Source organism: Hyperoodon ampullatus, assembly GCF_949752795.1.
Source record: "Hyperoodon ampullatus genome assembly, chromosome: 3".
NCBI classification, from domain to species: Eukaryota; Metazoa; Chordata; class Mammalia; order Artiodactyla; family Ziphiidae; genus Hyperoodon; species Hyperoodon ampullatus.
Genome location: NC_136916.1, coordinates 104,008,347 through 104,021,600, shown reverse-complemented (window position 1 = coordinate 104,021,600; position 13,254 = coordinate 104,008,347). Strand labels below are relative to the sequence as shown.

Genomic DNA, 13,254 nt, shown 5'->3' with positions numbered 1-13,254 from the left:
CCCAGCTTTATCATGCACAGAAAAATCAACAAAGGCCAGGACTGACCCCAAACACACGCTTCACTCTTTCTCCCCACTTTCCTGCGGGTGTGCAGAGTCCAGACTTTCTTCACGCACCCGCTCCAGCCCAGTCCAGTGAAGGAAGCCTTTCTGGCCTGGCTCACTCCACCAGATCCCCACATCCTACTTGGCTTCCGAATTTGCCTCGCTCAGCACCAGGGCATGACCTACAAGTGGAAGGGGAGAGGAGGTCATCTCAGGTCAGGCCCAGGGGATTGGGTGTCAGAGTTTGGGCACCTGGAGACCAGCCCCCAGCCTTCCAGCACTGCCTATAATTAGCTGGGTTCGGTCAGGGACGGGGCCCCGGGGGCGCGTTCCCTCTGCCACGCTGTCAGGAGTAGAGCAGGCTCAAGTGAGAGGGCAAGCGGAATGCTGGTGTCTTAGGAGGGTGACTACTGGCATGGGGGCAAGACGGGCAGGGTACAGTTCCGGGTACTGGATTTTTACACATAGATCTTGCGTGCTTTGCTGCACCTGGGGAACCTCAGAGTCGCGCGGTGTAACCTACACGCTCGAGCCCTGGGATGGGGGGAGGGGGGTGAAGTAGGGAGAGGGACTGACATGTCGCCGGACTGGAGGCAGGGCTTCCTCTGGCCTCTGTGGGTCCAGCTCTTACCCTCTCTTCTCTTTCCTCTGCTTACCTGCAGCAATCCAGTGAGCTTGGGCCATGAGCGTCTCGGACTCCGCACATCGTCCCTCAGACCCTGAACAAGTCCCTCTTCCGGTCCAGAAGGACGGCCTTGGCCTCCCTTTGCCCACCAGGAGAACCCCCTCCTGGCCTCCGTCCCCGGACGAGGATCCTGGTTTGCCCCCCTTTCCTCTGGAAGAGCCCGGCCCCCGGCCCATGGCCCCGGGGAGCCTTCCCTCTCCAGCCTTGTCCCTAGAGAACGAAGAGGAGGAGGAAGAGGAGGAGGATGGAGAAGACGCAGAGGAAGCCGAGGAGCTGCGCAGCGAGGCGCATCCCAGCCAGTTTTTCGCGGAGGCACAGCGGCTGCGAGAGCAGAGGTTGTTGCTGGATGAAGACGTGTCAGTCGGGGGGCGAGTATACGGGGTGCATCGGGTGATCTTGGCCGCAGTCAGCAGCCTCTTCAGAGACAGGCTGCTGGGGAGCAGAGGTCTGCAACGCCCCCTCAGCCTGGATGTAACCCCTGGGGCCTGGGAGGCCATGCTGACCTTTGCCTATGAGGGGGTGCTGGGACCCGCCCCACGGGGGGATGTGCTGGCCGCGGCTGAAGCCCTGGGAGCACCCCGGGTGAAGGCTGTGGCCCAGTGGGGACGCGAGGGGGCTGGAAGCACCCGGGAAGATGAAAAGCAGCCCAGCCAGGCAGAGGAACTGAGAGAGAACCTGCGCACCATGGAGCTCCTGTACCAAGAAGGCATCGGGTGTGACCTGGAGCTGGAGGCAGGCGGCTGCCGGCTGCGGGGTGAGGGTCTGTGGGGCATTACATTAATGCAGGCGCATATGCCACCTGAAATGGTGTGTGCAAGCAGCGGGTGGTTCGGTCCCTACCATAGTGGTTTTGATCCCTGCTGCAGTCAGAATTTCCCCAGGGTGACATTTGGCACCTCTCCTGACCCACTGAGAATGGAGCATGCGCAGTTGAGTTGTTTTCTTAAGAGCACTGACAGATTTATGCTGTGGCTTTTCCTGTGCCCAGAAACAAGAAGGTTACAGTCAGCTGGCTGGAGCTAAGGGTATATAGTCCATGCCAGTAGAACAAGCAGGAGGTGATTGACTCAAACAAAGATTAACCAAAGGCCCTTCTTGGCATCTTCTATTTAGGACACAGGAAAAGCCAGGGGAACACAGTGGAAAAATTCAGTGTGTCCTTTCCCCTAAGTGAGCTTGACACCATGGCAGACGTGGACCCTACAGCTAGTGAGCAAGGTCTGGTACTGTTTGGCCAGAATCTTAAGGCTACCAGTTCATGGCACTTTGAAGTTAACTCTGCTCATCACCAGGAAAGCTGAAGAGGGTTGAATAAGTTGAGATTTATTCAGATTCTACTAACATTTAGTGAGGTACTGGGTACCAGGAATTTCTTTTACACATGCCATCTCTTTTCATCTCACTGAAAACCAGTGAGTTAGATATCATTATCCCTGGGTGCAGATAAAGAATATTAAATTCAGAGATGTTAACAGATGAAAACCAGGATACAGGCCCACATCCACTAACCCAGTCTGCTCTCACTAGGCCATGCATTGCCTCCTATGCAGTCAAGTCAAAGACACATAGCACCTGGCAAATGGAGTCAGAGTGCAGACACATAAAAGTTTAACATGAAAAGGGATTTGTTTAGATATTATCTAGTTCAGCTCTTACACTTTATTGATAAGGAAATCAGTCTTTAAGACAAGTCCAAAGTCACATAGCTACTGCTCATTGGAGGAATGACTGGGACCCAAAGTGCTTCTGGGACTCCCCAAAGGAAAAGGATCCTATCTTAGTCAGCTTGGGCTGCTATAGCAAAAATACCATAAAATACTGGGTGGTTTAACAATAGAAATTTATTTCTCATGGCTCTGGAGGCTGCATCAGGGTGTCAGCAAGGTCAGGTTCTGGTTAGGGCCCTCTTTCTGGTTTGTAGATGGCCACCTTCTCACTGTATCTTCACATAGCAGAGAGAGAGGGAGATCATCTCTCTCATGTCTCCTCTTATAAGGGCACTAATCCCATTCATGAGGGTTTCTACTCTCATACATAGTTACCTCCCAAAGGCCCCACCTACAGATACTATCACGTTGGAGATCAGGGCTTCAACATATGAATTTGGTGGGGGCAGGGAACACAAACACTCAGTCCATAACAGACTTCTAAAGTGTTATCATTTCCAATAGCACTAGATGGAGGGGGAATTTCAAATTTCATAGTTATAAAATTCTCACAAGGGTTTGGAATTTAAACATCCTTGTATTCAGTATCACTGCTTTCACTTCCTTTAAGAAACATTCCAACTTAGTGGTGGGAACCTGTCACTTAAAATTCTAAGGAATAATGATGAGTGAGAAGGGGCAAAAAATACAAGTGGTTGTGAATCCTTTGTCAGTGGCTCTGAGCTATAGGCTGATTGATGGTATGGAAGATGAGATGGCTTACCTGCTTTATGGAATGCAAATGTTCTCAGTCAATATGGAAGCTGTCACTAATGTTTACTGCTTGGGAAGCACCAAGCTACTACGTACTGCTCAAAAAGACAGTGGAAAGCCATGCCGATATCACCTGCCCTTTGAGAGAGGTGAACATGCTGCAAGTGATCAAAGTAGCCTGAGGTTCATAAGCCTCACTGGGAGCTTGGGTCTGTGTGACCTGCCTGAGAGGACTTCTAGCAGCATTTCCCCTCTTTTTTTTTTTTTTAATTAATTAATTAATTAATTAATTTATGTTTGGCTGTGTTGGGTCTTCGTTGCTGTGCGCAGGCTTTCTCTAGTTGCAGCGGGTGGGGCTACTCTTTGTTGCAGTGCGGGGGCTTCTCATTGCGGTGGCTTCTCGTGTTGTGGAGCATGGGCTCTAGGTGCACGGGCTTCAGTAGTTGTGGCACGTGGGCTCAGTAGTTGTGGTGCATGGGCTTAGTTGCTCCGTGGCATGTGGGATCTTCCTGGACCAGGGATTGAACCCATGTCTCCTGCATTGGCAGGTGTATTATTAACTACTGTGCCACCAGGGAAGTCCTCCTCTCTTTTCTGTTATGAAGCATTTCAAACATAGCAAAGAAAAGAGAATATTAAGATGAACACTCAAAACACCCATCATGGGCTTCCCTGGTGGCGCAGTGGTTGAGAGTCCGCCTGCCAATGCAGAGGACACGGGTTCGTGCCCCGGTCTGGGAAGATCCCACATGCCGCGGAGCGGCTGGGCCCGTGAGCCATGGCCACTGAGCCTGTGCTCCAGAGCCTGTGCTCCGCAAGGGGAGAGGCCACAACAGTGAGAGGCCCGCCTACCGCAAAAAAAAAAAACAAACAAAAAAAAACACCCATCACCCAGACTTAACAATTAACATTTTACTATATTTGTTTCATTTCTTTATTTTTTGCTAAAGTTTAAAGTAAATCTCAGACATTTCACTCACAAATACTTGGGTATGTGTCTCTCTAAAAGAGGAAATTTTCTCATGTAACCACAATTTCTTTATCATATCTAACAAAATTAACAATGATTTCTTAATATCATATAGTCCACATTGAAACTTTCCCACTTGTCCAAAAAAGTGTCTTTTAGAGCTGCTCTGTTCAACCCAGGAGCCAATCAAGGTTTGCACTGAACTCAGATATATGTCTCTTAAGCTTCCTTTACTCTCATACAGTCCTCTCTCCCTTTTTTTATGACTTATTGAAGAAACAAGATTAGTTGGCCTATAGAATTCTCCATGTTCTAGATTTGTAAGCATTTTCCCTCATGGTTTTGTTTAACTCATTCTTTTAGCCTCTCAATTTCCTATAAACTTGAATTTAGATCTGAAGGTTTGATTAGATTTCGGTTAAATATTTTGGTAAGGATACTCCATACTTGATGCCAACTGCCTCAAATCGAGTTACATTAGGGAACATATAAGGTCTAGTTATTTGATAGCATTTTTGAATAGGACATTTTCAGAGTCACGAGGGCCATGCAGATAAGCAGGGAACTGATACACAAGTGTGCTCATTGCAGCCTGACATCAGTTACAGTGATCTGCCCAGACAGCCACTGCATGGAGATAGAAAATAAATCACTCCCTTTCACTAGGACTCAGTTTCCATATCTTAAAAGGAGCAATTGAAGTGGGTGATTTTGAAGGTTTCCAGTTTACAAGCACTAAGTCTTGGGTAAGAGAAGATGGCAGTTAGATGAGTGTGGGTCACAACCATTCCTGAGTGTGGTACCACTTTCTGAGTAAAATCTGACTAGCAGAATGGCTGATGTCAGTGGCTCTTATAATTGTAGAGGAAAGAACTTTATTCTGTGCACAATATAGAAAGACCTATATAAGTTGCACATTGGTCTTTGCAGTTTATTTTGTACCCCCTCTTAGCAAATGTTCTCTGTAGCATCTTTACTTGATTGATCAAGACCCTTTCTCTAATTGGCCTGCATCAAAAAGACTAAAGCAATGTTTTTCAAAGTGTCTTCAGGCCACTCACATGAGAATCATGCAGGGTGCTTGAATATGTTAAAACACAAATTCCTAGGGTCTCCGTCTAGAGCTACTGAATCAGAATCTCTGGAGGTGGATCCATGAAACCTTCACTGTAAGAAGCACCCCACGTGGTTCTGGTGCATATACCACAGTTTGGCCTGTGGTGTTGGGTGGTTGGCCCAAAGTCGGGGCTGTGAAGTCAGGAGAGTGCCTCGCAGTTTGCAACACTCTGGGTCCCCCTCTGCTTCTCCCTTTTGCAGTGCACCGAGCAGCCCTCGCCTGTGGCAGTGAGTTCTTTGGGGCCATGCTCCTGAGTGGGATGAGGGAATCCCAGGGCACAGAGGTGTCTCTGCATACCATCTCTGCCCAGGACCTGCGACTCCTTGTCTCCTTTGCCTACTCTGGGGTCGTGCGGGCAAGGTGGCCAGGACTGCTGAGAGCCGCCCAGGCTGCTCTGCGGTACCAGAGCTCTTCCTGCCTGGCTCTGTGCCAGAGAGCCTTGGCACAAGGCCTCAACCCTGCCCGTTGCCTGGCCCTGATCCCCATGGCTGAAGCCCCTGGGCTGGAGAGGCTCTGGAGCAAAGCCCGTCACTACCTCCTCACCCACCTGCCTGCTGTGGCTTTGTGCTCCACTTTCCCGTCTTTACCGGTTGCCTGCCTGGCTGAGCTTCTGGACAGCGATGAGCTACACTTGCAGGAGGAGTTCGAGGCCTTTGCGGCTGCACGGCGTTGGCTAGCTGCCAACCTTGACACCCAGGAGTCAGAGGCCAAGGCCCTGCTTCGATGCGTCCGCTTTGGCCGTATGTCCACCAGGGAGCTGCGTAGGGTATGGGCGGCCGGGCTGCCTCCACCCTTGAGCCCGGACTTGCTGCGTCAGCTGATGCTGGAGGCTGAGGTTCCAGGACAAGAGAGGCGGAGAGAGCCTGACCAGGCACTAGTAGTGATTGGCGGGGACGGGCTCAGGTCAGACATGGCCATGAGACAGCCGTCCCGAGGAGTGTGGTGGGCCCGGGCCTTTCGCTGCGGCGTAGGACTGGTTCGAACTGTGGAGTGGGGACGGCTGCCTGCCCTGCCTGCCCCCGGGCGCTTTCGGCACGGGGCTGCGAGCCTAGCCGGAAGTGAGCTCTACGTGTGTGGCGGACAGGATTTCTACGGCCACTCTAACACCCTGGCTTCGACTCTCAGGTATGGGCCCCTGAGAGCGGCTGGTCCCAAGGTGGGCAGCTGTGGGAGGTTGGCAGCCCAGCCAACCACAGACTCCCAGGGTCACTCTTCCCATCTCTTGTCCCACTGTGTCCAGGTGGCACCCCAGGCAAGAGGACTGGGAGGAGATGGCACCTTTGTGCCAGGCTCGGAGCTTTTTCCCCCTGGTGGCGCTGGATGGACTGCTTTATGCCCTGGGTGGACGAGACAGTGGTGTTGCCCTCAGCTCTGTGGAGACTTATAGCCCCAAGCTCAATATCTGGAGGTGAGCAGGGAAGGGGGTGTTTCAGGCATCAGGGAGAGACTAGGAGTCTTGGAAGAGGAGAACTGAAGATGACTGTTGCCTGATTACGTGCCCTGTTCTCCCATAGGCCGGCACCTGCTCTTCCAACACCACGCTTTGCCCACGCAGCTGCTGTTTTGGAGGGCCAGCTGTACGTGAGCGGCGGCTGCAGCGGGACTGGCCAGTACCTGGCCTCGCTGCTGCACTATGACCCCAAACTTGAGAAGCCGGGGACACTTCTGAGCCCTATGGGGGTACCTCGTGCTGGCCACATCATGGCTGCTCTGGGTGGGCGGCTGTACGTAGCGGGTGGGCTAGGTGAGACTGGGGACCTGCTGAGCTTTGAGGCCTATGAACCAAGGACTGATAGCTGGACTCACCTGACCCCCCTGCCCTCCCCCCATGTCGGGGCTGCAGGCGCTGTGCTGCAGGGGGAGCTACTGGTGCTGGGGGGCTACAGCCACCGTACTTATGCCCCCTCCCACCTTATCCACGCCTTCTGTCCTGGCCTGGGCCGATGGCTGTGCCTGGGAACTCTGCCGAGGCCTCGGGCTGAGATGCCTGCCTGCGTCCTGACACTGCCCACCGTGCAGCAAATAGCTTTGGTTCCCAGAGGACACCAAACTAAACCTGCCGGGTGAAGGGGGAGTGGTGGTGGATGGCGTGAGGAAGGGATAAGAAACATTTTGAGAGGATAGAAATAATGGGGGCAGGGATAAAGAGAAGGCTTTATTCATGATCATATTTCATTCTAGCACAGTGCTTTACAACTCACACAGCGCTTTTGTATGTATGATCTGCACTGAGGAAAAGGTGGTTCTGGAATTCCTAGGGAAAGAGCGTTGGGGAAGGAGAGGCAGCTGAATACCTAGGTAAGGAGAGGAGACCCAGGGGCAACTGTACAAGGTTTAGATTCTTGGTGGGGAAAGTGCATCTGGCTGGGCAGACAGTCGAGAAGCGTCAATAGCCAAGGTGTAGGGGCCATGAGAGGTCAGCTGGGAAAATGATATTCTGATCAATGGATGAAGGAGAAAAACGTGGAGAGGCCATCCGTGAAAGAGCTGAGGAGTGTGGGGGAAGGACTGCGATTGCTGCTTCTCTTTACTCTCCAATCCCTGGGACACCCAAACCCTCCTGACAATGTTCTTCCTCAGGTAAACTTGTAGACCCAGTCTAGCGTTTCCTCAGCCATACACCACAGGCTGCCCCTAAGAGCCTCTTGGTTTTCAATCTGAGGAGGACGCTCCTGTCTGGACCTGGCACAGCATAGGAGCCCGAGATGCCAGGGCGACGAGGTGGGAGTGCTGCAGGCGGGGAAGATGAGGGGAAGGAGGGAGGGGCCCATGGCAGCAAAGGGATGAAACAGGATTTGAGGGCATGGGGTGGGAGAAGTCAGGAGCCTGGCTGGCTTCTTTCCTTGCCTTTGGGGTGAATCGAGGGATCAGGAGAGAAAACAGTACAGTGTGGTGTGAGGTCCTAAGTTGTGAGAGGAAGTGGCAGAGAGAAGAGTGAGAGGCAGAGGAGGCCCAGAAAAGAGGTTTCTTCCTCGGTCCCTTTCTTCCAGAGTTTTTTGAATCCATTTCCCTTTTTCTTGGCCAGGGAAAGTTGAGTCAGATGTTTCCTCTCTCTCTTCCTCCACCCTGCTTTTCCTTCCCTTTTTTTGCTCTCTTCTATCTTTTCTCCTTTCTCCCTCACAGTTATTAATTATCTACTGTGTGCCGGGTACGACGTGAGGCACTCAGGATCCCAAGGTCAGGGAGCTCCCGACCAGCACACAGACTTGTAAGCAAATACAAGTTTTACAGTGGACTTAGAGGTATGCACACTTGCCTCATACCTCTCCCGAGAGCCGTGTACCTCATATGCCTCGCAGTTGAAGGTATGAGAGCCCAGAGGATGTAGGAGGGAACTCTGTCCAGGGAAGACTTCTGTTAGGAAGGCATCATCAGATGGGTGTAGATTGAACTGGATCTTGAAGGCTTCCTGGAAACTCACCAGTCAGAGAAGGAGGGAGGCATTCCAGTCAGAGGAAAGAAGCAAATGGGGCATGTGGTGCCCTGTGTCTCCACAGCAAAGGGGAAGTCAGTATTCCAGGGATTCTTCAGAGAATTCTGCTGCTGTGCCAGCCTACTCTCTTCCCTGGAGCCTTCCTGAAGACAGTGGCTTTCACCTCATTGTATGTTCTCTTTCTTCACAACTCCCCTACGTCTTTCCTGTCTGGTATTTCCACTTCTGACCCCTGAGCAGCTTAAGGCAAAGAAGGGCCACTTCTTTGTACAGGTCAATTTTCTCTTACCCTTGCTTATTTAGATTCTCATGCTGCCAAGGGTGAGATGAGGGAACCTCCCTCACATCTTTCTTCATCCCGGCCAGGAGAGACTTGACATGTTTTTGTTTATTGTTTTGAGATTTCATTATTTTATTAAGGATTTTTTCTATATCTCTGTTTAGGAACATAGTTGAAAATGAGGAGGGGTAAGTAGGCTATATAAGAGAACAGGGAAGAAAGATTGAAGAAGACAGGGAAGAAGGAAATCGGAAGCACTGAGAAACTACGAGGATTGAGTCTTTAGGGTGAACTTCTGTGAACACGCTCTGTGATTTGTATGCAAAGACAGGCTTAAATAAAGGTTTCACCATGACTGAATCATTCTTGTCTGAGTTTCTCTATTGTAAAAAACATTCAATATCCCTTGTAATTTGGCTTCTGTCTCCACCACACTACTGAAACCATCCTCCTTCATTGTCACCATGACCTACTTCTCACCAAATCAAACAATCTAAGGCCATCCTCATTTTCTTTCATCTTTCTGCAGGAATTGGCTGGCTTGAAAATTGGCTTTCACCCTAAAAATTTCTCCTTCCCTGGCTCCAGAGATAGCACACTCTCCTACTCTTCTTACTTCTCCAATCCAAAGAGGCGGCAGAAAGTCAAATCATAGTATCCAAGAGCGGGTGGTGCCATCCCAGGCAGAGCTGACAGCCAAAGGTCCAAAATTATGTAGATGGGGGAGTTAGCTGCAAAAGGCTCTAGCTTTCATTATTTAGTTTTTTTGTTTGTCTTTTGTTTTTGGCTGCACCCCACGGCAGCCAAAACCCATGCGAAACCCGTGCCCCCTGCAGGGGAAGCACGGAGTCTTAACCACTGGACCACGAGGGAAGTCCATTTTTGAAATTGTGGTTAGAACGAAAAGAGAGGAGGAGGTTTCTGATGTGAAGCAGGACACTGGTCTTGCTCTTGGACCACTCTTCAGTGGGAGGGGCCTGATACAGGCAAGGCAACGAGCTGTGGCCCTGGCAAGTGCACTGAGATTCAGGGTAGTATTTCAACCCCAGAAAGGAAGTAGAGTGAGCATCAGGAATTGGGACAGAAGTCCTTCCTACAGAGCAGGCAATCATGGCAATCCAGGGATTAGGCTACAGTCTGGTGAGTTCCTAGAGAGGTAGGATTCTTATCTTTGGTAAATCAGATAATGAACCAAGGTGTTGTAGGTACTCCCCTACTACCTGCCCCCACTCTTCCTTCAACTCTTCCTTTGTGGATGAGGGTGGAATTTACACACCTGCGCTCATCTTTTCCAGGTCAACTCAAGAACTGGGTAGAACTGGGGGTGTAGGTTCAATACCAATTAAGTGTGTTGGACTATATGAGTCTCCTATGCCTAATTCTGGGTTGCCCATGTTCTTCTCTTACTTTGCTTCATGATCCTCTTCAGAAAGCTCACCTCTCCTCTATCCCAAGCCTTAATGACTCAACTGGGTTCTAATCGTATTATGTTTTTTTAGCAGCCCTCACCTCTACTTGGATTTACCACTATCATCGGTTCAGACTCATCATGCTTTGTTGGCACTATCATTTTTCCTTTTTCCTGGACACACAACTTTGTAATCATCTTGAGCTTGCTCTCCTCTTATCTTCTGCTTCACTCAACTCATCATGTAATTTTTTTTTTTTATTTTTGCAGTATGCGGGCCTCTCACTGCTGTGGCCTCTCCCGTTGCGGAGCACAGGCTCCGGACGCGCAGGCTCAGCGGCCATGGCTCACGGGCCCAGCCGCTCCGCGGCACGTGGGATCTTCCCGGACCGGGGCACGAACCCGTGTCCCCTGCATTGGCAGGCGGACTCCCAACCACTGTGCCACCAGGGAAGCCCTCATCATGTAATTTTGAACTACTGAAATAGAAACCTTACTGGTCTCTTCTCCAGATATTTTCCCTGTCAAATATACTATATATATATATATATATATATATATATATATATATTATGCCCTGGATATCTGGGAAATCGATAACAGAAAAGGTTAAAAAATGAAAAAAAAAGGGGGGTAAAAATCACATAGAAATCCTACTAGCTGCAAAACTAAGCACTATTATTTATCCAGACGGACAGTCCAGGAGGTAGAAGCAACAATGTCTAACCAAAAGAGTGAAAAACTGGATAGAAAGATTGTTTAATAGAAACATGGAACGAAGAGATTTTGGATAGTGCAATTCAAACCCTTCTTTACACAGTGTAGAAAGCCAAGGCAGGTGGCATAGTCTGGATAATGAACAGGAAGGCTTTTCAATGAGAGCAGTCTCCAGGTGACATAACATCAGGACCAAGAGACTCACTGAGACAAGCATCACAGGTTAGGTCTACAGGCAGGACAGTAATTATGACATAATTACTCTGTCAGGGCCACAGACTACATTCCAAATCCTAGCTAACTCTTGGGATCAAGGGGTCATAGGTGGAAAAGTGTGAATTTATCACAACTTCTGTTAATACAACTACAAAAATATACATACATTACATATATATAAATGCATATGCATAAATACATGCATGAATACATGTATGTGTCATTAGTGGTGAGATTATAGTCTTCTTTTCTCTGAGAGATAGAAGTTTACGGTATTATTATTATGGCTGACGATTCAAGATACAATAACCTGTATTTCTGATTTAGAATTGTGAAAAAAGTATAGCTTGAGAGTGTGAATTAGAGTGAATTAGAATCAGTATCTTGGGTTCAAGCCCCAAATCAATTGCTGTTTTGGTAATCATGGGTAAGTCCTTTAATCACTTTGAATACCAGTGTCTTTTTATATATATATATATATCTTTATTGGAGTATAATTGCTTTACAATGTTGTGTTAGTTTCTGCTGTACAACAAAGTGAATCAGCTATATGCATACATATATCCCCATATCCCCTCTCTCTTGAGCCTCCCTCCCACCCTCCCTATCCCACCCCTCTAGGTGGTCACAAAGCACCGAGCTGATCTCCCTGTGCTATGTAGCAGCTTCCCACTAGCTATCTGTTTTACATTTGGTAGTGTATATATGTCAATGCTACTCTCTCACTATGTCCCAGGCTCCCCTTCCCCCTCTGTGTTCTCAAGTCCGTTCTCAACGTCTGAATGCCAGTATCTTAATCCATAAAATAGAGATAATACCTGTACTGTCAACATCATAGTGTTATTATAGTCATGAGCTCCAGAGCTTGGGATAGTCCTAAGGATCTCTACACACATTTCAAAACGTGTACCCTGGTACTCTGAAATTAAGTTTCCAGGCTACACCCTTTTAGATTAGCAAGCTAGGTGACACCAAACAGGGTGGCCAGTGTGCTGTAGCACCCCTGAGACCATGAGTGCCATACAGAGGGTTACAGGTTTATCCCCAGCTACTCCAGACTAACACTGCTCCTGAGATAGGGATATGGATTCATCTGGACTCCAGCTGAGGCTAAGGCATTTAGGGAGCTAGAGGTCTTCTAGTTGTATACCAGCTTGACTCATTACCAGACAGGTAATCTGAGCCTCAATGCATTGCACACTTTTCAAGCAAACTGTCACTGATTAAAGCCAACTCTCTCATAACGGAGTAAGAACTGCTTGTTTTAGAATATAGCTAACATTGTTTAGGTGCCTGCTATGTGCCAGGCAGTGTGTTAACTGCTTTACATGCATTATCTCATTTAAATGCCAAACAACCCATAAAAAGTGGATGCTATTGTTATCCCCATTTTACAGATAGGAAAACTGAAGCTTAGAGGAGTGAATTTACTCACCAAAGGTCACACAGTTTATAAATGTTGAGCATGTATTTAAACACAGGTAGGAGGACTTCCAAGCCTGCTGTCTTTATTATGCCACATCTCCAATGTAGATTCACCTCCATGGAGTGGTAGGCTTTATTCACGAAACTCATACTTAGACTCTACAAGTGGGAGCAGTTAAAAGGTATTAATATCTTTTAACAATCTATAATGGAAAAGAATCTGAAGCTCCTCTGGGATGCCAAGTGCAACCGAATAGGTGCTTGTCCATAAATCACTGCTTGGGTGAGTCTTTGAAGCTGGCAGTGGATAGACTGAATAGAAGCACAAGCTGTGAATCTAAAGGTAAATATTCACAAAAGGGAAAAGAAAAATCTGGTGAAACCAAGGGTCCTTATAATCCCCAGGCACTCACTGCCCTCTCAGCTTCTTATCAGAGATCTACCCTTCCCAGGTCAAAGTCTACTCCCTTCAGGAAGTTGCTCACGGTTCCCCCTCCACAGAATCCTGAGTTTGTTCCTTAGTAGAATATAGCACTTC

General features: G+C 48.8%; 1 protein-coding gene across 1 annotated transcript; it reads left to right on the top strand.

The window, feature by feature from the left end:
• Positions 1-727: 727 nt before the first annotated feature.
• On the top strand, positions 728-7,304 carry KLHL33 (kelch like family member 33; the record flags this gene model as incomplete). The annotated part of the gene is made up of 4 exons (XM_079699144.1): positions 728-1,484; positions 5,438-6,362; positions 6,478-6,645; positions 6,752-7,304. 4 exons carry the CDS (start codon positions 728-730, stop codon positions 7,302-7,304), a joined length of 2,403 nt encoding a protein of 800 aa, XP_079555270.1.
• Between the last annotated feature and the right edge of the window lie 5,950 nt (positions 7,305-13,254).